Consider the following 24,585-nt stretch of genomic DNA (forward strand, 5'->3'; position numbering starts at 1 on the left):
CAGAACACTCATTTAGGGTCTTCTCTTCACTTTTGAAGCAGTGCTTTTTATTTTTTTTCCCTTGATTGTCTTCTCAGCTATAAAAAAAAATCTGAGGGTCTCGGTAGGAATAGTGTAAACATAACTATCAATCAGTAAGGTTTACTTTCCTAGCTGAGAGCCTCCATTGTGACATAAATGAGTTACAGGTAAGTTTTCATACAAGTTAAATATATATTGGGATCTTATGTTACCAATAATATTTCTAACATTAATTGTAAAATGTTTAACAAAATTATCTATGAACATATAAACTGTTTGGCCTAGAGTGTCCCACTATCTTAGTGGCCACTTTAGTATTGTCTTATAACAAGTTTTTGAGCTTCCCTAATACTATTGCAGTTTCTGTAAAACTGTAAAACTCCCAGAGGCTGAATAAATTTAGGATAGCCTTTGCCCCAGGAACAAACTTAAGACAACTTTCCCAGACCACAAACATTAAACACACACACTTATAGCACACCTATATGCACCTGTTGATGCCTACCCTATAAACTAAGATGCTGCATTACACATAGGTGTACAAAGAATTTTTAAATGTGAGCAGGATAAACTCAAGGACTTGGGATTCAGAACTGAGGTTTCTTGTGTTGAGGAAGCACACTATAGGAACACAGGGTATCTATCTTCTTTATAATACAGGAGTTCAAAATTATGTCTTCATTACAAATAATTGTAGTATAAATGTCTATGCACTGAAGATTCAGCCGTTGTAAGACTTTGTGGTGGAATTGCTATTTGAAAAAAAATAATGATCATATTTTTACACATTGTAATTTTTTTGAAGATTTAAGAAAAAAAAGTCCAAATACTACTGGCCCCAATTTGAAAGAGAGGCGCATAAACCGTTATACAGTTTCTGCAGTTAAAATACATAACCCAACCATATAACACTATTCCCATATCACAAACACACTCATGAGCATGATTGATCTAAATAAAGAAGGGTGAGGACAAGCAGAAGGAGGAAAGTGATAATAATAATAATAATGATAACAATAACAATAATAATAACTTGCCACCTCCACTCCCAACAGTCTAACCGAGCAAGCTCCCATGCAGCTGCTTTTTACATTTCAAATCCCTCCTGGCAGGATTGATCAACTTGCCCAGCCATGAGTTACGTGGGCAGCCCTTGGTCTCCTCCATCCAGGAGGTGTGCCATGTGCCCATCAGGTCAATAATCTTTGTAGGAATCCCATGGATCCACAGAATTTCTCAGAGTACCTCACAGTGCATTGAGTCAAAAGCCTTCTTGAGACCCACATAGGTTGTGAGTAGCTCCTGTCAAAACTCATATTGGTGTTCCACAAGGACATGAAGTGCAAGAATCTGGTCAGTTGTTGGCTTACCAAGCATGGATGTATCTGGACTGCCCTGAAACTTTAGCAGAAGAGATCAAATTCACATCAGCAGCAGATGAGTGAGCACTTTACCCAGCACACCAAGCAGTGTAAAACCACAGTGATTTTTGCAGTCCTGCCAGTCCCCTTTCCCTTTCCAGAAAGGGATAACCAACCCCCTTTTCCAGTCAAGAGGAATGGCACCAGACTGCCACACGTCAGACAGCACCTCATGCAACCCACGGATCATAGCTTCACCCCTGGCTTTCAGCATCTCACTGATATTTCAAACCCCAGCTGCCTTTCCACCTCTCAACTTCCTTACCAATGCTCCCAGTGTGACACTCATTGTCTTGCTTTTAATTTATCTTTTTATTTGTTTCTACAGAATTTAGTCAGATCACTGGAATTTCATTTTTCTTTTTTCTTATCATTAATGTACCGGTGGAACATGTGGCATTTATTGAAAGTTTGCAATGTACCACCAGTGATAGTTATGGCAGTTAATGTGTTAAGATTTTTTTTCACATAATTTTATATATAACATGAAAGTTATCGACCAAATTTCATGAACTATTATCATAAACACACACAAATTACATCAGCATCTCAGAGTCGTACGGCAATTATTAAAGACACCCAGGTGTGCCCCTTAAGAGGAAAAGAATATAGAAGGAATGGAAAATATAGGTTGTGAAAAAAGATGGAGGGAAAAAATATAAACCAGAAAGCTATTCCACACAACAGTAATTGTCAGAGCCAGTGATGTGATTAGTATTTTCATATTATTGATTAGTCAGCACTGGTAAAGCAGCTATTGTAAAAATATATCAACCTTAGCCATTAGTAGTCCACTGCATGATAAAGGCATTTCCCAACATTTTCCATCTTTCATTCAATACATAAATAGATAAATAAAAAATATTTTCTATAAAATCTGGCTTCATTAACAAAGAGAGATAGTAAATGCAGTAGTTATAGATAAAAATGATGTTGCCACATACAAAGGTTTCTATGCTAATCCCATGAGTGCTTGATTAAAAGTAAGAGTTCCTTATTTCCATTGGACAGAGAGTTAAGTAAATGACATGTAAAACCATTAGTTTAGACATGGACTGGTTTCCTACTTGTATGTATATACAATATCACCAAGTTGTTCACAGATTCAACCCTCTTTATATATCTGTGAAACACCCTATAAAGAAACCCTGTACAGTTCTATGAACACATTTGAGTATCATAAAGTTTAACATTTTGTACTCTATTTGTATTATTTATTACTTGTTGAGTTTTCAGTATATCTACTTCTGAACAATACATACTGACCACTACATAAAAAATTCAGCTTTTCAGGACAAAATTTATGGTTCAGTACTGAGCTTGGTGAAATTCATTGCTGCCCCCATACCTGGAGCCATTTTGCTAAGTGACCTCTTGCAGGTAGATAAGATTTGAGGATAGTTTGTGCTTCCTAGAAAAGAAAAAAATTATAAATGCATGACAAGGAGTGAGGACATATATATATATCTGGCCTAAGTTCAATGCCAAATGAATATCAGTTAATCATACCTAGCTCTGAAGGTATGACATCACACTCCCATTCAATCATACACAAATGTGAAGTTATGATCTTCACAGAATTATTGTATTGCCACCACGAAGATAAAACAAAGACATGCACAGCGTAAGAAAGTAATCAAATTAAAAAGTAATTTCAGAACTGTGTTCTCCAATCTAAAACAGCTGCTCATGCTCCCTTTCAGGCTGGTTGATAAATGCAAAATTTTGCAATCCATGGCTACAAAGTGCAAAAGTGTTTCTTCATCGTGGAGAGAAGAGAAAGTTGATTTGGGCTTGAAGACAAAAATATCACAATGGTGAACAGTGTGCATGTATTTCCCTAGTATTATTACCTAGTTCTGATATACGGGAAGCAAGCTACACTCGTGGATCTCATGTCTCCAAATGTCAGTTTATCAAGTTTAGCTTTAAATTTATGAATATAAATTGGCTTGAGCTGTCTCCTTTTCCAATCCAGGTGTCAATGCATATATATATATATATATATATATATATATATATATATATATATATATATATATATATATATATATATATATATATATATATATATATATATATATATATATATATATGCATGTGTGTGTGTGTGTATTTACCTATTTGTAGTCTACCGGGCCTGAGCTAAGCTCTAATAGTCCTGTCTCCATATCTACATTCATCCAGCCTTTCCTTCATTTGTTGGACACTGCTCGCCTCCACCACCTCTTCCCGCAAGCTTTTCCATGTGTTAACACTTCTATGTGGAAAACTGTACTTTTTCAAGTCACTCAAACAGGTTCCTTTATTCAGTTTCTTTCCATGTCCTCTCAGTCCCTGCATTCTCGCAGTTGAGAAGAGATCATCTCTATCCACCTCATCAAACTTATTTACCAACTTATACAGCGTGATCAGATCTCTCTCCTTTCTTTGTTCCAGTGTCGTTAAGTCCATCTCCTTCAAACGTCATATACGAGAGTTCTGGGACCATTTTAGTTGCAATTCTCTGTATCCTTTCCAACTTTCTGATATCCTTCTGTGTCTTGCATTGTTACTCCCAAATTTTTTTCTTCATGTACTACCTTTAAGTTTTTTCTCCCATCCTATGTTTTCCTCGGCCTTTTTTCACTTTTCCCCATTTTCATAACATGGTATTTGTTTGCATTAAATTCCATCTCCCATAACTGGCTCAATCTATACACTCTATCCAGGTCTTTTTGCAGTTCTTCACAATCTTCCTCCATCCTCACTCTTCTTATTAACCCTTTGACTGCAGATTTCCTACAAGAAGACATCACCAAGCTTCAGGAACGGAACAAAAAGTGGATGATACAATTCAATGAAGAAAACTGTAAAGTCCTGCACCTTGGGAGGGGATATCCAGCATACCAATACCATATGAAAAACACTCCACTATCCACCACAGAGGCAGAGAAAGACCTGAGATTATATGTTACCAAGCTACCAGTGAAAGCCAAATCTGTGCCAATTGCAGCGGACGGGTTAACTTTGCATCATCTGCAAAATGGCTCATATAACTTTTTATACCCTTCGGCATATCATTTATATAGTATATTATGAACATTATTGGTGCCAGAACTGAGCCTTGAGGAAAGCCACTCTCTACTCTCCTCCAATTTGATTTCTCTTCCCTAATCACCATCTTCATTTCTCTTCCTGTTAAGTAAGTAATCCTTCATCCACTTGATAACCTTTCCACCCAATCCTCCCCACTGCTGCAGTTTCCAGATTAACCTTTTGTGCGAAACCTTGTCAAAAGCTTTTTTTCAAATCGAGATATACACAATCAGCCCATCCTTCTCTCTCTTGCACCACGTCTATTGCTCTTGAGTAGAAACATAGTAAGTTGGTGACACACGATTTCCCTTTTTCTAAAATCCAAACTGTCCCTTATTTATCATGTTTTCCTATTCAAAATGTTGAACCCATTGTTTTTTATTATAGCTACTTTCACAAATCTTGCACATTACACTTGTCAAAGAGACTGGTCTATAATATAGTGGTTCAGTTTTATCTCCACTTTTATAAATTGGTACAATGTTCACTTTCTTCCATTCTAAGGGCACTCTTCCTGTATTTATAGAGCATGTTATTATGTCATAAAGTGGGTCCAATAATTCATTTCTACACTTAGCACTTGACCCAAGATTTCATCCGGTCCCATAGCTTTCCTTCCATCTCAGGTTTTCATCAACTGTATCAGTTTCCCTTTCTAAACCTTTACAAGATTTAGTTTCCCTTCATTGCAATTTTCAAGACCACAGTCATCGTCGGTTTCTTTCGTAAACACTTTATGAAAAATTTTATTTAATATTTCTGCTATTTCTTTGTCCTTTTTGAAGAATACATTTTTTTCTTTTAGCCTTTCCACTCCTTCAGTTCTTTTTAACTTTCCGTTTACGAATTTATAAAACATTTTTGGTTCTTCTTTACATTTAAAAACTATTCTTCTTTCAAATTTAGCTTCCTCCTCTCATTTTTACATATTCATTTCTTGCTTTTTTATATTTGTCCCTGTTGTTTTCATTTTGTCTTTTCTTTAAATTCCTCCATGCCTTATTTCCATTTCTCCTTGCTGTTTCACACCTCCATCCAAACCATGTTTTCTCTCCTTTAGTTTTTACTGTGTAATTTGGAACATATATCTGTATTCCTCTGTTGTAAATATTCATAAAAAAAAAGTCATATTTCTCTTGAATATTAGTACTCCTCTTCATATCAGTCCAGTCTACCCCACCTAAGAAAGTCTTGAGTCCAACGTAATCTGCCTTAGCGTAGTTTTTTCTTTTTTCCTTATAAGCCTCATCTTGATATTCACATCCTTCCAAAGTTTTCATCTCCAATAGTTCATGGTCGCTCTTACCCAAGGGGCACTCATGACTGACTCCTTTATCTAACTCCACGTTTTTTTGTGAAAATTAGGTCATCTTGATGGTTCGTCATCCCCTCTCAGCCTTGTTTCTCCTTGTACCCACTACGTCATCAGGTTATCTGTTACCAGCTTCAATAGTTTACTTCCTCAAGTATTTTCACCACCCTCTGTTGCATAATCTTCTCATTTCACCTCTTTGCAATTGAAATCTCCTGTTAATATTATCTTTTCATTATTTTTTATTTTGTCTGTCAGTGCCTGTATTGTATCTTCCAGCATAGCATTATATCTTACTTCATTCCAACTTTTGGTTTTAGGGGGGACAGAGGCTGTTATTATGTTATTCTTCTCTCCACCTTTTACCAGTACCTGAACAGCCATCACTTCCACATTGTCATTTCCATATCTCACTTCAGTCACTTTCAAGTTTTGTTTCTTCATTATCATCACTCCTCCTCCATTTCCTTCTTTCTTATCTTTTCTCTAAATGTTGTACTTGGTCTTTCCCTCCATCACAAGTTCCAGTTCTTTTACAAGTTTTGTTTCAACTATACTATAATATCTGTATCACTCTCCCTTAAATAATCAGTTAGTTTAATTTTCTTTGATACAAAACCATCTATGTTAGTGTACACAATCTTTAAACCTTTCTTCCCTTCTCCCTTTCTTTCCCCTCCTTCTATCAACACCCTTACTCCCTCTTTTCGCCTCCTATCCACCACTTCATCAGTTTTTCATTCTTCATTCTCAAAAAAAAATTCTTCTTTTCTTCTTCTGATCTTTCTTCATTTCTTTTTTTTCACTTCATTTATCATGTGTCTGTGTGTGTGTGTGTGTGTGTGTGTGTGTGTATTTACCTAGTTGTATTTACCTGGTTGTGACATACGGGAAAAGAGCTACACTCACGTTGTCCCGTCTCCATATCCGCTCTTATCCAACTTTTCCTTAAAATCATGAATGTTTCTTGCACAAACCACCACCTCCCCTAGTCCATTCCACAGCTCAATGCTTCTGTTTGGGAAGCTAAACTTTTTCACATCTCGCCTACACGTGGTCGCCCTCAACCTCTTTCCATGTCCTCTTGTTTCTCTCTCGCTCCACACACACAGGTCTTCTCTGTCCAGATTCTCCACCCCACTCGCCACCCTGTACACCGCTATCAGGTCTCCTCTTTCTCTTCTTCTCTCCAGGGTTGTGAGCCCCATGCTATTGAGTCTCTCCTCGTAAGTCCGATCCCTTAGTTCTGGTACCATCTTAGTTGCCACTCTCTGTACTCTTTCCAGCCTTCTTATATTCTTCTTTTTGTGAGGAGACCAGACCACTGCTGCATACTCCAACCTTGGCCTTATCATTGTAACTATTATTTTCTTCATCATCTCCTCATCCAAATACACAAATGCCGTCCTTATGTTCCTCGGCAAATTCATAGTTTGTCCCGTTATCCTGTTGATCTGTTTGTCCGGTGACATGTTCTCTGAGATAGTCACTCCCAAATCTTTTTCTTCCATTCCTCTGCATATTATCTCACTTCCCATCTTATAATCATATTCACATCTTCTACCACTCCTACCAAACTCTATTTTTTTACATTTTCCAAGGTTGAATTCCATCTGCCATGTGTGTGTGTGTGTGTTTAGAGAAGCAGTGACTGAAGTAGGTATATTGTGTTAGTGACATGCATATATCTGCCAATTCAATGTAAACAAACCACTTCATGTTCCATAATTTCATCTAAATTGACTGGTGAGCATTTGTGTTAACAAATCTTACAAAAAATAAGTTATTTATATTAGACACAATTGCCTGTGATAAAAATCTCAGTAACGATTAAAAAATGCAAACTCTATGATGGACATTAGACTCGTTTCTGAAGAAGCCTGGCTCCACCCTGGTCTAATTCCATAAATTTTTCCTTTTGATAAATACAGTGAACCTCTTGCCTCAACCTCCTCCACATCTACAATCAATTGATGAGCACTGCATTAACAAGGACTTCCAAAATTAACTGTTTTAAATCAACCTATTTCAATTATTCTACTATTCTGCATTATTACACATCTTTTAACATAACATCTTTTAATATCTTTTAACTCAAGCCTTAAATAATACAGAAACTTGAATCTCTGGCCTTATTCTTATTCTTAGGAACATGGTGTTTTACCTTACCCAACCCCTTAAATTCTGCCACAATATTGCTTTCCTTGGTACCTTTTTCTGCTATTTTCATGCTAACTGCTCTTCTGAACTCACTATCTGCATGCCATCATCTTTCCTGCAGCATTGCTGTGCACAGTTTTCTATGCTAGCTCATCCGTATGCTGTCAAACTTATAATGCGAGAGTTAGCCAGTATCTTGATTCTCTCATCCTTTTCAATAGTGAACTCTGGAGCAGCCTTCCTTCATCTGTACTTCCTCCTTCCTATGACATGAATACTTTCAAGACACCTCTCCAATTTAAGTTGATTATCTTTGAGCTTCTTCATTTTATGATCCTTTGCAGGAGCAGCCATATGTTGACTTCGTTTTAATTGTCTTGCCATTGGCTGCCTCCATTGCTGAAAAATGAAATAGGTACAGTGAGTTGACATTTCTCACTATTTGTTGGGATTATGAAAGTATTCTGAGTAGTAAATTATGATAAATGTGCAATAGATCGTATTGTCTATCAGTTTGCCTCCTTGCCACTTGAGACCCTTTACGTGCATCTCCATAACAACAGCGACGCTTAACCTTAGTTTAATAAAAAAAAAATTCAGTTTCACTGAGGTTCTACTGTACTGTATTTGGACATTTGGCTCCAAACAATTACTTGTATTATGGAATCCCAAAATAGAAAAAAGAACTGAGTTCACTAGGGCAAGTACCTCTGGGAGGTGTATAGCCAATACGGTCTATTGAAACAAGGGAAAAATAGCCAATAAAATTTGAGGGGCCTATACCATCACTGAGCCATGATTTCTAACTGAATTTGGTGTACTACCACATACTTGTACCTAACCCACTTCATATTGAGAATTTAATCTCCATATAACATGAAAAGCAATAAAATCAACAAAGGCACAAGATTTTATATACTTCTGTATCTATTTACCTTTTATCTCACCAGTCCACCACATTCATTTTCTATCTTTCCCCTTCCACATACCATATATCTATAGTATTACTTGCTCTGTCGGCCTTTCCATTAAAAGATTGCTCATGTAGCTTTATGGGTTGTTTACCCCTGGCTTAGAATATATGGTAACTAATTGTCTGAAATTCAGTGATGTAAAGATGCCATTTTAGATATTATTTTCTTGCCAATTACAACCATACAGTGTCTATCTTCATCACATTTTAACATAATTTCCTAAATACATTGTTCCTTAATATCTGATTTCCTATTAATGAACAGGTGGGGTTCTGTTTTTTTTTAAATAAGTGTGATGTATCAAGCATGATAAAATAATTTCCTTGGGTTGTACCTGTACATCTTGCTTCCTTGTCTTTCGTCATCCTCTCGCCTCTGCCTGGGCTCGACCAGTGACTGCCACATGCATTTTTTTTATTCATCTCATGCCTATAATAATAAAAAATAGAGTAGTGTATAAGAGATTTCAGCTTAATAACATTCATGCATACATTATTTACTTCATATTTGCACAGTATGTACCCTAAAGATATCAAGGCATGTCATTTCACTTATACCCTCTTTTGGTTTTACTCACTATTCCACTTAATTTTTACCCACATTATCAATTTCACCAAATGAAGACTTACCAAAGTGTTTGAGGAGCTGTAATCCTTGTGGTCGGCAAGGGTTTACTTTTTGTCCTTTCATCAACAATAAAAAAATATCTTCAGAGTGAGATCTCTAATACGCGGAACATAAGTTTAATATTATCCGGCATTTGGCAAAAAGACATGAAACAATTACTGACTACATATTTCGTATGAGTGATCTTATAATTTATGTGTAAACTCATGGCTCTTTAGGTTGTATTTCTGTGAGGATCGGTAAGGGCAGAGGCGGCAGGCATAGGGCTTCTCCCCGGTGTGGGTGCGTATATGTTTTTGCAAGTGATCTTTTCGGGCAGTAGAGTAGACACAGTATGGACACTGGTGCCTCTTCTTTGGGGTATCTTTTCCACTAGTCCTTTGACCACTCTTGCCCATTCTTCCCTGTAAAGATAACCTGGTTACTACATATGAAAGACCATCAAATTGATTACACATCAATGAAGTATGTATAAACAGTTAATGCATTTAGAGGTGTATCTTTCATATGGAAAAATACCACATGGAGAAAATGAAATGCAGGTGCCAACCTTAGGGTACTAGGTAGCTATGCAGTAAAAGTCATTTAATCTGAATAGCAGAAGACCTCTTCCCTTTAAATTAGCAATGTTTTTGAACTTGTATACAGTAATCCAAAATCATTACAAACATGCATATATGTGATGACCCTCATTGTTCCCAATAATTACATCCCAGAAGGTAACTTGAACAGTAAATTTCATGAAAAGAAAAAAAAAAGTTAATAATATATACAAAAAATATGGTCTGGCTTCAGGACCTTCAACTTAATATAAATAATAAAAAAAATGGTGCTTAAAAGACCATAAAGACGACAAAATTTTGCACTCCTACTTATCTCACTATTAACACTCACTTTTGCTTTAAGTGATCATAAACACAGCTGCGGTTGTAGCACTAGTGACGTGTGCTTGAGACAGTGGCGTAGAGTAGGTTTGGTGAGGGAAATCAAAAAGGAATGAGAAGCAAATTTTACATTGCAGTTACCCATATCACTTTGCTGTGTGACACCACTTTCAGTCCACATTGTACACTTGCAGAGGTAGCACCTGCGCGCACGTGCCCGCTTGCGTTTGTGCTCTAGTGGGCGATTTTTGTGTTTTCAGCACTACAGTACCCTCCCGAGTTTTGCGCTTGCTTCGTTTCGCAGAAATAGCGCTAAACTCATGGATTGAGAAACTTGGGGTATTGAAAACACTGAAAAAGCGCTTATTTGTTCCAGCCCATGGAGAAGCTGACTTTTTTCCCACTTTATCATCATCATCATTTCATCGACGCCTGCTCCTAGGAGCTCCCACCAGGGGATGGCCACAGCAGAAGAGCTTCCAACTTTCTCTATCCAGACACTCCCTCCTTGCCTGCTCAAAGTTTCTCAAAGATCTTTCCCCCCTCTCCCTAATGTACTCTTGCACCCTATCCCTCCATTTCACTGGAGGTCATCCTCTAGCATTCCCTCCCTCTATCTCACTCACATACACCCTTATGGTCATCTTACTCTCCTCCATTCGCTCCATGTGGCCAAACCACTTTAAGGTCTGTCACTTCACTTCTTCCACCACTCCACACTTCTTCCCTTCACCCCTGTGACACATTCCAAAATGCTCATACACACTTTCATTACTCATTCCATCCATTCTACTCACACCACAAGCACTCCTCAAATAACTCATTTCCACTGCCTGCACTCTAGACCTCTGACTTTCATTCCAGGCCCATGTTTCACTTGCATATGTGAGGGTTGGTACTATTATTGTATTTCTCAAATCCCCCTTTACTTCCATGCTCACATTTCTGCCATTCATGATTCGTCCCATAGACCCTACCACCCTTCTTCCTTGCAATGCCCTTTCTCTTATCTCACCCTCCATACCACCATGCTTACACATAACTGATCCAAGGTACTTAAACTCATTGACCTCCTTCATTTCTTCACCATTCAAAATTATTTTGCATTCTTTTTCACATTCAATTCCCACTCTATATGGGCATACAAAATCTACAACCTCACTTCTACTTCGCTCACAAACTATCACTTTACTTTTGTTGACATTTACTTTCAGCTTTCTCCTATTACATACACTATCAAAAACACTGACCAAATTTTGTAGGTCACTTTCATTTTCAGCACTTTACTCCCTTGTTATCTCAAAATACGAACTGTGTAAAAAGGATGAAAATGTAAAGAGAAAACGGGTCGTTTTGAAGCCGCAGCTGAAGCGGCTGGCTGCCTTACGACTGGCTGACAGTTCTGAATACACACTTGTGATTGGCCAAGTCTGATGATGTCATCGACGGCGCTCATCCAATCAGTGGTCCCAAGAAGAAGAAGAGCATATCAGCGGATTGGTTTAGTAGCTATCCGTGTTTTTTTTCTTCCAATACCACAATGAGTTCCACGAAGCTAGATAAGCTTGGAGTAACCAGGTTGAGCAGGTCTTGGACTTGAGTCTTGTCCAAGTGTAGCCACTCCATTATCATGTCTTAGTCCTCACTGCTATGTTCTCGTGGAATTTAATTAACGGTAGCAAGCTGTAACACACTTTCCCTTTGTCTCCGAGCTAACCACTCATGAACTAACAAATGTTTTCTTTTCTTTTTTTTTCTTTTTCTTCAGCAAACACCACAAAGCAAACTCTGCAATATCTGGATCCATTGTTTATTTTGCTTTTCAGCTGATATCTCCCAGAATGCAACAGTCCTCTGTGTGACCAAACTTGAGGATAAATTCAAGGCAGAAAATTGTCGGGAGATAATTTCGGTGGGAAAATCCCGAGAAACTAGCTTGTGTGACTGCGCCTTTAAGCTGCTGATGTCACACTGGGCCTTTTTCCTCCAACTGCGTTGGCGATAGGGGCGACCGGCAACTCCAACTTTTCCGGGTGTGCGTCACACACTATTGATTAAATAGTGAACAAAGCAGCTCTGCCAATCTACTTTATGAGTTTCTTGGTTGGCCATTTTCCACTGCGATCACTCCTCAGCCACTGCTGTCGTCTGTTTGTTTACATACAGCCACGCGGTTGATCGTACCCCCAACTGTTTTCCATCTGTTCGGACAACCGACAACTTGCTCTCGGTTGGGCGCACAGGCTACCTCGGTTGCCAATAGCCCCAACGGTTGGAGGAAAGCGGCCAGTGTGACACCGCCTTAAGGAATCGCACATGACGTCGATGGTAGGTAGATGTGACCCGTACATGTCAAAGCAACATGAAACTCGGGGCGATAATGTGCGAAAGTCGGGATGGTAAGAATTTAAGATTGAGCGTGAAACTCGGGGATCGTGAAACTCGGATAGCGCGAAACTCGAGAGGGTACTGTATATTACTATAATATTATTTATATATTATACTATATTATTTATATTTATATTATTCTGCTATATTATTTATATTATTTATCATTGCTATTTGTTAGTAAAATTACTCATATTCTGTATAAAATAACTTGTAAAATGATTTTTATGTTAATATTTTTGGTATATGGGATGCATTAATGGGATTCACATTAATTTAAATGGGGAAATTCGTTATGGTTTACAAGTTTTTTGGTTTGCAACCATAATTCCAGAACAAATTAAAGTCATAAACTGAGGTGTGACTGAATGTGAAAATAATATAACTAACCAGTGGTTGATGGGACTGTGTTGCAGGCTGACTGAGAAGATGAGGAGGCAATTCGCCTTCTCCCTCCTCAAGCACCAATCTTCTGCCAGCTTCACTTATTCCTGCCCACTGAAATACATGTTCACTTCTGCAGTTAAACACACACACACACACACACACACAAAAAAAAAAAAAAAAAAAAGTCATTGCTGACTGCTTTAATGCCAATAAACCATGAAGTTGGAAGTAGTAGTAGTAATAGTAGTTGTCTAGTAGTAGTAGTAGTAGTAGCACACACATACCTCCACCACCACCTCAATACCAGTTGATGAAAACATCACTAAAAGTTGAAGTAGGAGTAGCCAATTGTGATAGAAGGTTAAGGAGTGCATGAGTGAGGTGATAATAAGCTGATTAAGAAAATGGTCCAGGTGCAAAAGACACAGCTTTTGTGTTGGCTTGAGCTCAAGAGGTGAATTGTTGCTATAGCAGGCACTGAGGCAGTGTGTAAAAGAAATGGCAAGGAATTCAAAGGTTTCACTTATAAGAACCAATATACAGGACTGATTTAAGATAAAGCAGTAAGTGTAGAAAATATGGCAGAGAGAAACACCCAGGAGCTACAGAAAATGTGGGCTTTTGTGCCAGAGTTACTGTCTCAAACCAAGGAGCAGGCGAGTTAATCATCTGCACTGAGTTCAAAGTTAAAAGTTGTTTCTGCTGTCTGCACCAGACAAAAAAAGAGAAGTAACAGACCTAAACATGAGTCTTGAATCAGCCAAAAATTAAATAAAGTAGATCAAGAGGAAAAATAAACAGCTGGAGGAGGAATGAAACAAGAGGCAGTATGAAGCGAATTATATGAAAACCACAGACAAGGAAAACATTAGCATGATCAAATATCACAAAAATCAGAGGGAAAAATTCAAATGGAAGGTAAGGTAAATCTAATTTATATTATTGAATAACAAAGGAAAGAAACCCAACAAGAGATAGAAGAGGAGGTAGTAAAGGTACTAAAAAGCACAGAGACCCTGGGATGGAAAGCAGCAGAAAAAAGTGCCTGTTAATTTCTGAACTGAAAATAAATAAACCTTTGCCAACAAGACAGATCTAGCAGGAACAATCATGGATAGTGTAAATGATACCCAGGAGGAAATTGAAGAAGTGATGAGGCCAGGGAGAATCATGACATGGGGATCCTACTCAGATGCACAGAACTGTGCAGAGGGGCTGAGTGAACCTGCCCAGGCATCATTCTTTTTATCATTAAAAGGCAAACTGAACATCCCTCAGTCTCATATAATGCATATCATATTTGTATCAACATGCTGAGTGTTTAAGCTAGAGTGAGGTGGCAGGACAGGGAGTCCAGTGAGGAAATGGCTAAGAGATGTGGTTTGAAGGAGATACAGGAGAGAGTGAGACAAAGAAGGTTACAATGGTTCAAATTTGTGGATATAGAGACAGAGGGCAGAGTGTTGAGGAGGGTGGAAGAAATGGAGGTACCTGGAATAAGACCAGTTGGAAGACCAAGAACATGGAGAGGATCAGTGCAACAAGACTTGGAAGTGTCAGAAATAGTGGAATGATTAGCACTGGGTCAAACAAGATGGAGGATCATCACAAGCCTGACCCCAAGAATGGGAGATGGACTATAAATGAAGAAAAAGAAGAAAAAGTGTTTAAGCCCATGTAGAATGTTCAGTTTGCCTGATTTGAATGCAAAAAATAATGAATTGGTAACTATAGCAGCCTTCTGCATCATATTGTGCAGCTACTCAATTCTCTACCTTATCCAGAGACTTTTTAAGTCAAGAAACAAAATTATACTGTGCAGTAAGAGATAGATAACGGTGTTAGTAATGAGATATGTCTGATAAGCATAGCTTCCATCCATCCATGAGAGGGTCAGTATATGATGAAGAAAAATTTTGAAGCAACAGCTAAGCATCTTGATTAAGTTTTAATGGAGTGTCGTTTTCTTCATTCTGCCTACTAAGAATATAGGTTCCATGTCTGCAACATGAAATACTGTAGAACCAAGGCTCTTTCATATCTCTGTTTACAATAAATACAGCTTTGCAAATACAGCCTGGAAAAAAATAAAAATAAAAAGATGTATGATTGAATGAATGTTATGAAGAAGCAACATAAGGGCCAGGTCAAGGTTATCCTTAAAATATCTCCACTTTCTGAAGATAAGTTTTTGTCATGCACTGCCAGTCACTCCAAGTCAATGTGGCACTGAGGGATCAGGGAAGTAATCGATTAGTCATTTAAAGTCCTCTGCAACAACAACTTTTGTCATAGGTGGAATTATATGGCTTCTTTAAAAGCTTCTAGGCTATCCCAATTTTTTTTTAAGAATTGTCTGTAATCAAAGATTTCAGTTTGCAAGGATGTCTCTACTTAGTAAAGTACTTAGTACTCATGCCAAAAAGCTACTGCTGGTCTTGCCAGATGCATACTGAGAAAGTACTTACCACTGAGATCAAGATGTTTGCACCACCTTCCATGAATAGTGCAAAAGAAATATATTTCTGCATTTACTTTCACTTTTATTTTGGCATCCATATAATTATTTTTATATGATTTACGTGCAAGCTTACTGCACCAGTAGGATACAGTATTTCAAAGGGCACTGGTGGTTGAAACCCAGCCCATTGGCTGCCTGGCTCGTGCTGCCCTCAGATGCTCTACTTGACAAATTTCAGAAGGTAGGATTGATATGAGTGATCTTCCACCACTCAACCATCAATTGTTTAGGAATTCATTACCCTGAATTACAGCATCAGACCCTTTCAAAATGCAGATTAGCCTACTGTTGGGGATCTTTGTACCTCTGAAACAGTGATTATTGCGGTTGGCTGAGAATTTATGGGCCTTATTTTGAACTTGCTACCCATCTAGCTGATTATTCTCCTTCACATTTTCACCAATAAATAGGTACCTTAGAAAAGGAGGAAGGTAGACTGTGGTGACCAGAATGTTATAGATTGCCTTGTATCTTATAATAAGGAATTCAGATTCACCATAAGCTCCAATGTCGAGCATGAGTGGCAAGGGAACATGCAACGAGAAGCTTTCCAGTGAACCTTGTTAATTTTTATTTTGTTTCAGAAAAATCAGTTAGTATCTCAACATAATATCCAAAGACAAAGTCTTCCATATTAACAAGGTACCAAAAACATGCTACACATATGCCACCTTCAAAATCTAGTATAAAGATTTCAAAATTGTAAATGTTGCCAACGATGTGATGAAATCCCCATAAAAAAATATAGGAAAAAAATCCCCAAAATGTCCCTATGTTGTACACTCTTATGACAAACAACAAATGAGGTATTTTGAAAATTTGTCATGCTGGTTTCTGTAATATTCATGACCTCTACTGTAATTCTTAACTGAAACACCATCCTTCCTCTAAACCTCAACTTTTCCCCTTCACTGAGATGTTGGTGTCTGGAGTCATTAATGGCAGGCTATAAACTGGTCCATGCTAATTTCTTTAGTCCAATTTTGTTTCAAGCGGGCAGAGGTATAGTATATATTTTTATTCTCAATAATGTTAGTGTTCTCATTCTTCAGAATTCTAAAACATCAAGCTGCAATTGAATTTTCAATGCCACTGTGCTATAATATATCAATTAATTTTACTTTTAATACACTTAAGCTTGACTTTGCCAAGTTGGACTCGGCCAACCACAGCTTCATATCTGGGCTGTGTTCTGTCACTTGTTTGCAGTCTCTGAACCCAAAGAAGTAGCAATGCTTCTGGCATTATACTACAGCCATGTGAGAGGAAATTTTCAGGGTCTCTGGCTAACTCTTGGGTCAAAGAAGTCATCTGGAGAGAGTCTAAGATAACCCAAGGAAGTAAACTTGGAAGCTATATGGGTGTAGTCAGGTAAGACTTGGAGTTTAGGTGTGCCTCAAGGTGCAGGGAATAAATCAGGTAGAAGAAACATGGAGAAGTGAGAACAGACAGGTGAAGGGTCAGATGACCCCTAGAAGTTGGGTGTGGAATGTACAATAAGAGCTCGGTTGAAATAATGTCTAGTACACTCATTTTATCAATAAGATTATAAATCATCAGGCTTATTACATTCTCCAAAGAATATTAAAGGGAGGTAATACAAACCAGATGGATAACAGGTAAACAAAAAAGGGGAGCTTATAAAAACATGAAAAGAAGCATATCTAAGAGATAGGTGAAGAATGCTATATAAAATAAAAATAAATAATCTGCAGAGTTAAGAGATATTAGGCAGGCTCAAGATACACCAGAATTCTTTTATGAGCTTGAGCTGCATTACAGTTCAGCAGTATTTGTGAACTAATCAGGCTAAGTGTTATGCGACACAACAATGCATAACATTTTATTTGTGTCGTATTGCTGACAGTAAAAGTTGAGTAGTTTAAGCTGGCATATTTTTGTGCCTTGTATCATTGCTTCATTATAGTATGTATTTTCCTAAATAGTTTCTCTTCTTGCGGATTATTATTCATAGATATTTACTTTGTTAATTTTTTTATAGCAAGGGAGGCAGCCACTTGCGTGGACTGGGTATTGGCAGAGTTATTGACCAAAGTCATTATGGAACATCTTCTGGTAACACCAGAGTCACTGACCTTGCTTTTGCCAATGGTGCAGTCTCTGGGGGTTCTGGCATTGGCTCTCAAAGCACTGTACAAGAAGGCAAAGCCATGGGACTTCAGGTCTCTTTGGCCAAGCTATAGGTGTTTGAAGACTTACTGGATGAAACAGTGCAGTCTGTTCATATGTGTGGCAAAAACATTAAGATCTTGGAAAATTTTACATACCTCAGTGTCAATTCATACTGCAGAACAACTGCAGGTCTCATCAACTCATTCCTTTATGGGTTCCACAATTTTATATGTAATAAAGTCAACAATGTGCCTTAATACTATACAGATATAAATAAACACTTCCTATACCATACAGTCTCAACCAAAGACAATGGTTGGCACCAGCAAAGGCATGCAGCTGTAAAAAAATACACTTTCTTGAAACGATGATGATGCATATGCATCATAGAATGTCTATCCCTTAAATATGGAAAAAAATGTACTTGTAAAGTGAAAAAAAATTCAGAGGTCATGTAGTCAGGATGACCTCATGACCTTCATTGGCTTACCCCTCAATTACAGAGCCACTTGCTCCTCACCTCAGTGTGTTAAATAAGAAGTGATACAGTAGCTGAAGCAGAGTATTAGACTAGCCTTTCTCATTGCCTGTGTGGATTAACTTTTAGTTGATTTAATTCTGATTGTAAATAATGTTTTAAATGATAAAAGAACTTACCCTTTGCATACCAGAAGGTCCTGCAAGTGCTTCTACAACAGCTTCATGAAGAGGTGGTTGCTGACCATGGACAAATTGTGCAATGGTTTCTTGCTTTGATGCTTGATCATACTTGGGAATCGTGAGACTTGTGCTGCATTGCCCACCAGCTGATGAGTTGCCAGCCATACCTTCATACTGAGTTGAGCCACTACGGCCATCTCTCACATCTATCATCTCTTCTTTAACTAGAGCTTCATCCAGGGTAACCTACATAAATAATATCTAATTATTTTAAAATATTTTCTAGATGTTATGTACTGTGTCTGTTATCCCTCATAGATGTACAAGGAGAGGGAAAAGACTTATTGTGATTGTATATCACATGCAAGGATTTTTTACGAAAAGGAAATATTGTTACAAAATGTTATGCAACGGAATAAATTTGTGGCAACCTGGTAAATGATGAACATACCGTATTTCCCGCCATATAAGATGCACCAGAGTATGAGATGCACCTATAATTTGGCAAAATATGTTTAGAAAAAAAAAAATTAAAAATCCAGATTTTACATGAACTTAATTTATGTGCAGTATTACATTTGGCCACCTTACTTACAATTATGACTATGATACTGTATGTTTCTCTGTGCCCTTCTCTGTGTTCAAAGTGTTCCACTGTTGGGTGAAGAGTTTCAGTGCTCTTATCCCGAGCAGCTATGACTTAGAAATGGTAAACAAAAGGGTTGGTCGGTAGATTCATTCACTGCGCAATTTGCAGGCGGTAACTTTTGCCGAGCTACTGAAGGAACTAATCACACAGGGATGTTACGTTTGATGGGCAATCTTGGTCTTGATCTTGACTTTCAGGGACCGGCTCAAGTAGAAATAAATGTTGATTAATCATATTATGTTTTAATAGATATTTTTACAATAAGAAACAAAAATGTGTTTACAATAAACACTTTAGTCATCCACATATATCCGTTCTTTCGAACATGTATCACAGAAAACATCAGCTGACCAGGCTGTTCCACAGCAGAAATACCTCCAGACTAATCTGCCCAAGTCCACCCCACAGTCGCCGAGCTGAGTCACGTCAGGCAGCACCCTGCTCAACCAATATTGTTCCTGTGTAACAGCCGCTATAACCATCACCGCCAAGGTACCTGGCACGCTGGTGACTGGCGTGCCACGGCGGAATTGTGTTTTGTGTTTCGTGTTCAGCTCCCACGTGTGGTGCATCATCTTCTTGTGACCTGTAAATTTTTTTTGCATCACATGTCCTTCTTCTCTCTTCTGCTTATTCACACTTTCCTTTTCTATTGCATCACACTATACATCATTTAAAGCAATCAAAATTTGTACCTTCGGCGTACACCGCACAGGGGTAACTTTTTGGCATTTTGAGTGAAAAAAGTGCACGTTACGCACCGCAAAATATGGTATACTTCATTCTGGGTACATCTGGTAACTATTGTGTCAAACGGAGGTGTTTTTGGTGTTGATTTCGCACCAGTAACAATAACCCCTAGGCCTACCAAAACCTAACCTTCGGGGCATAAGATGCAGGGTGATTTTTTTTTTTTTTTTTTTTTTTTTTTTTTTTTTTTTGTGCGACTTATATGGCGGGGAATAAAGTACATAGTATAATTATCATAGTCAGGAGGTGAGTTATTTTTGGAAAAATATTTTGTATGTTTTGAAACTTTTAGTGATAGGTGTTCCAAATAGGTATGAATAATGCAGTTTAATTTTAAATTGCTATCCAGGGGGAGTAAAAACTAGTAAAGACACCAGTGTAACTGAGGGCCGTATTACAAGTCAAATCCGAGAATTTTCGGGTCCTTACAAAGGTCGGTCTAGGGGCCATATGACAAATTCAATCCGAGAAGTTTCGGGTCCCTATAGAGTTCAGGATGAATAACTTTGTAGGGACCTGAAACTTCTCAGATTGGACTTGTAATACGGCTCTAATTCTTAAAATCACTTAATTGGTGAAACAGATATAGAATTTCTAGATTAGATTTTTAGTGAAGATACCAATAAAGACTAATGCAGAGGAAGGGGATAGTTGAATACTATGAAAGAAATGGAAATTATCATCCGGAAGATTGTGTCATTATTATTACTTCCATTAAAAGCTAGCTTGGTATTTAACGAAAGTAATATACTCTTGAGAAATAAGAGGGTAACTATATGATATTCTTCTGCAGCAAAACCATAAAGATAGAGTAACAGACCTGTACTTTATCATTAAGGTGTTCCTGGTGTTGCAGGGAGGTCTGATCCTCAAATCGTTCAGGGTTTTTCTGATTATCACCATCTACTTCACTCCAAGAACTATCAACTTCATCTCTGTATTCATTTTCATCAGTAGGTCTTGAAGTTTCTTTTACTGGAGACCTGTTTGGTGACTGAATGCTCTCAAGGGAAGAAACTGAATTTCTTGTTCTCTGTCTCTTTGGATGGGGGCTTGTTCTGCTATCACTGGAGTTCTGGGATTTTGAAAGCAATACATTTCTATCATCCTTACTGCGATGCGGTTGCTTATTTTCAGCAAGAGGGCTTTTTCTGTTTTCATTCGTCCACTGGCTATTGGAACCCCTCTTTTTGCTGTTTTGTGGTTCATCAGGAACTGCAAGACCTTTAACTTCCAGCAGTTCAGCAACCTTTATTAGTCTAGCTAAACTGTTTTCTGCAACATTGACAAAACCAGCATACATATAGCTCAAGAGAGCTTCTAACTCCTCCCAGTGGATTTCAGTCAGTACTATGACTGGATGCTTGCAAGGAGTGTGATCAAACATGTTTTCAAAATATTCGCTACAGGTCGATAACACAAGCTTATGAACTTGATAAAACTTCCCTTCACATGCTAGTGTGACATCAGTGTACCTTTCCTGTATCAAAGGAAAAAGAAAAAAAATATGTAATTGATATTATTCATAATATTTTCCACTTAAATAAAAATGCTAAAGACACTGAGGAATGAAAACATCAAGAAAACTATCCATGGCAAAAAAGATAAATGTTACCTTAGCTCTCAGTGCTGCCAAGGTGTGGCTGAAAGTTGTGCTGTGGTTGTTCCAAGAAAGTGACAACATTCCATCTGCCATATTGCCCACCAGATTTTCCTGCCAAAGTAAACCTTATAAATAGTAGCAGTAGTAGTGTGTGTGTGTGTGTGTGTGTGTGTGTGTGTGTGTGTATATATATATATATATATATATATATATATATATATATATATATATATATATATATATATATATATATATATATATATATTACCTTTTTTATTACCTTATAGTAAATAAGGCAGCCCAGGAACTCAAAAAAAAATATGTAAATAAAAAGCACACTATACCACTACTACCGCAAAGAAGATAGTAACAGCTTAGTGTCAGATGCGGCTAGAGAAACATCTTGATACTCCCCTCTTGAAGCAGTCGTCATAGGAAGGAGAATGTATAGAAGAGGGAATATAGGGAGGCGGCATTGCAGACAAAAAGCATTTTCCTCTGTCCAGAAGGGCTGTGTATGTGACATCTCAGAGGGGTCAAAGAATTGGTTGAAATGACACACAGTGATTTAACAAGAAATGAGATATTAAGTCTCCAGATGAGATTTTGAGTTAAGGATAGGCCAAGAATGTTTGATGTAGATTGTAGAAGGGAACAGCTAACTTTAATATCGAAGGTTGTGTCAAGTTGTCAGATGGAAAAATTGAGTTGGGGGCACTGAGTGACACCAAGTTCCTTCTGCCCCTTTCAGAAATAATAATAAGGTCAGAGGTTAAGCATTTTGTGGCATACAACCTTGAGTTGTGTATTCCTACAGTGAAGATCTTAAAAAAAATGTTGAGTAATGCAGAGTAGTCTTCAGCATAAGAGTGGATAGAGCAATTGGTTTTGGAAAAATCATTAGTCTATAGGAGGGCAGTTTAGAAAATAAAAAATTGTGCAAGACATTGTCAAAAACTTTTGAGATGTCAGAGGGAACAACAAAAGTTTCATCAAAACAGCTAAATGAGGATGACCATTGTGTGGGTTCTCACTGAGAGGCGACCGTGGTGTAATGGTCAGCATGTCTGCTCAGCAAGCGGAAGGTCCCGGTTTCAATCCCCAGGCGGTGCCTGCCTTTTCTGGTGAACCCCCTACCACTCCAACATGGTGCACTGAGTTGGATATAGAGCAGCGATACTCATTCACCGGACTGGCCTTGCAGGGGGGCCTTAGGGGGGAGATGTGTGGGTTCTCACTGAGAGGCGACCGTGGTGTAACGGTTAGCATTTCTGCCCAGCAAGTGGAATGTTCCGGGTTCGATCCCCGGGCGGTGCCTGCCTTTTCTGGTGAACCCCCTACCACTCCAACAACCATGAATCAGTGAGGTAGGACGGCAAGATCACCAGCAAAATACCCCTTGTGGAAATCTGTGCTGGTGATCAGAAAGAAGGCTGGAAGTTGATAGATGCTAGAAAAATTTCCTGTTAAGGATAGTTTCAAAAGCTTTAGAAAGAGGAGACACCAAATCTATAACATGGTAGTTGAATAAGCAGCTGTAATTTGGACAGTTTAGAAAAAAAAACCTTCAGGAAGTAAGAGATCACAAAGAGCTAAAACCAAATTGGTGCCTAGACTACTGCAGCTGTCATATGAAGAGATTGGGTAATTTTGAACGGGTAAATTTAGACGTTTTTTAGCAGTAAATGGATTATAAATCATGGACAGGAGGGGGCATCTGATTAGAGACTGGCAGAACAAAATGTCATGAGTTCACTAGTGGAAAAAAAAAAAAAAAAATAGTTTCCCTTTGACAATTAATGCATGGAACTCGGTCACATGGTGGGGGCAATCCAGTACAACCAAGTGGTGATTCCAAGCCAAAAATAGAATAAAAAAGGTGTCTGTTTGGAAGGGTATGAGGCAAAAAAAAAAAAAATCTCAGACAAAGAACAACACAGCCCTTAGTCCCTGGCAGCCCTTACATAGACAGAGGGTTTCAAGAATCATCAGATTGTATATTCAGACACACAATAGTGAAATTGGCATAATGATCAGGCTGTTTATCGTAAATGTGGTACCATTAGAACATTGGTGGCAACGAGTAGAGAAGCAGAGCTATTGGCAAAGAGAGTAGTAGATCTTCTTGCAAGAGGTTGGTAACAGGTACTATGGATGCAGTATTGTATTTGGTAATAATGAAGATAAGTGCAAGTTCTAGTACAGTGCTGATGTGGTTGGTAGGTATTATTACCTACTTTTTGGTGTGGGATCTCATCAAACAAGTAATGTATGTAGGAAATCGTTGTTAACTAATTTGAACCTAAAAAAGTATTAATGACTTGTCCATAAGTTACTTAAAAGAATACAGACCATCCAGTGATTTACCGGCCTGTTGGCATTTTACCGGTCACCTGGCACCTTGATATGTGGGGGAAATATTCGAGGAAGCCAAGTAGTTTTTTATTTTTTTTATTTGGATGGTAAGGAAAATGAGCTCTTGCCCTCCCTAGTAATTCCGGTAATCTGATTTGTAAATGTAGATGCAGATGTAAAGTTAGTCTGATAACGATGACGACTCCGTCAGCAGTGGTGATGGGACAAAAAATCAAGGATATTACGCCGCGTACCGTTATCAACATCGGTTATTGCACCCAGACCAAGACCGAAGGAATGGCTTGTTAACGTTATCGACTAGAGGGTCGAGGTAACTGTTGCTGCAACCAAGTCACGTACTCTGTATTAGACGTTAGACGCGGCTTAGAATGATAACCTAATGAGGCACCAAGTGTCACAACTTACCTGTATTACAGCAAAACCCAGCTCAGGCCCTGCTGCTCCTAGCTGCCTCCATGACCCACTACCCCATGGACAGGCAACGTTCGTCTCCACAGAGCCGAATGTAATCAAGCAATGTAACACTTTCCTAACGCTATTTGACAATAAGTGTTTTTAACGCTACTAAAGCATGTAGGAATGAAAACACGTTAAGGTAATGATAATCTGTAGATTATGCCAAAGCTGTGAATATGGCAGGT

At 38.2% G+C, this 24,585-nt stretch overlaps 2 protein-coding genes across 7 annotated transcripts in view; one reads left to right on the top strand and one right to left on the bottom strand.

Annotated features, from left to right (window-relative positions):
* Positions 1-24,585, top strand: part of LOC127001590 (phosphatidylinositol 4-kinase alpha-like) — a 74,278-nt gene that overhangs the window by 2,366 nt on the left and 47,327 nt on the right. The gene's annotated exons all lie outside the window — the stretch shown is intronic.
* LOC127001591 (protein tramtrack, beta isoform-like) lies at positions 126-24,552 on the bottom strand. Of its 6 annotated transcripts, none has more exons than XM_050866384.1 (8): positions 24,350-24,552; positions 21,581-21,679; positions 20,786-21,445; positions 18,564-18,812; positions 13,256-13,363; positions 9,596-9,997; positions 9,301-9,395; positions 126-8,391 (listed from the first exon to the last, which is right to left on the bottom strand). In XM_050866384.1, exons 2-6 carry the CDS (start codon positions 21,659-21,661, stop codon positions 9,779-9,781), a joined length of 1,317 nt encoding a protein of 438 aa, XP_050722341.1. In that variant the 5' UTR covers positions 21,662-21,679; positions 24,350-24,552; the 3' UTR covers positions 126-8,391; positions 9,301-9,395; positions 9,596-9,778. The 6 variants fall into 6 exon arrangements, with proteins under 6 accessions (XP_050722341.1, XP_050722337.1, XP_050722338.1 ...); XM_050866380.1 differs by lacking the exon at positions 24,350-24,552 and adding an exon at positions 24,178-24,208; XM_050866381.1 differs by lacking the exon at positions 24,350-24,552 and adding an exon at positions 23,921-24,106.

This window comes from Eriocheir sinensis, chromosome 21 (genome assembly GCF_024679095.1).
Source record: "Eriocheir sinensis breed Jianghai 21 chromosome 21, ASM2467909v1, whole genome shotgun sequence".
Lineage (NCBI taxonomy): Eukaryota > Metazoa > Arthropoda > Malacostraca > Decapoda > Varunidae > Eriocheir > Eriocheir sinensis.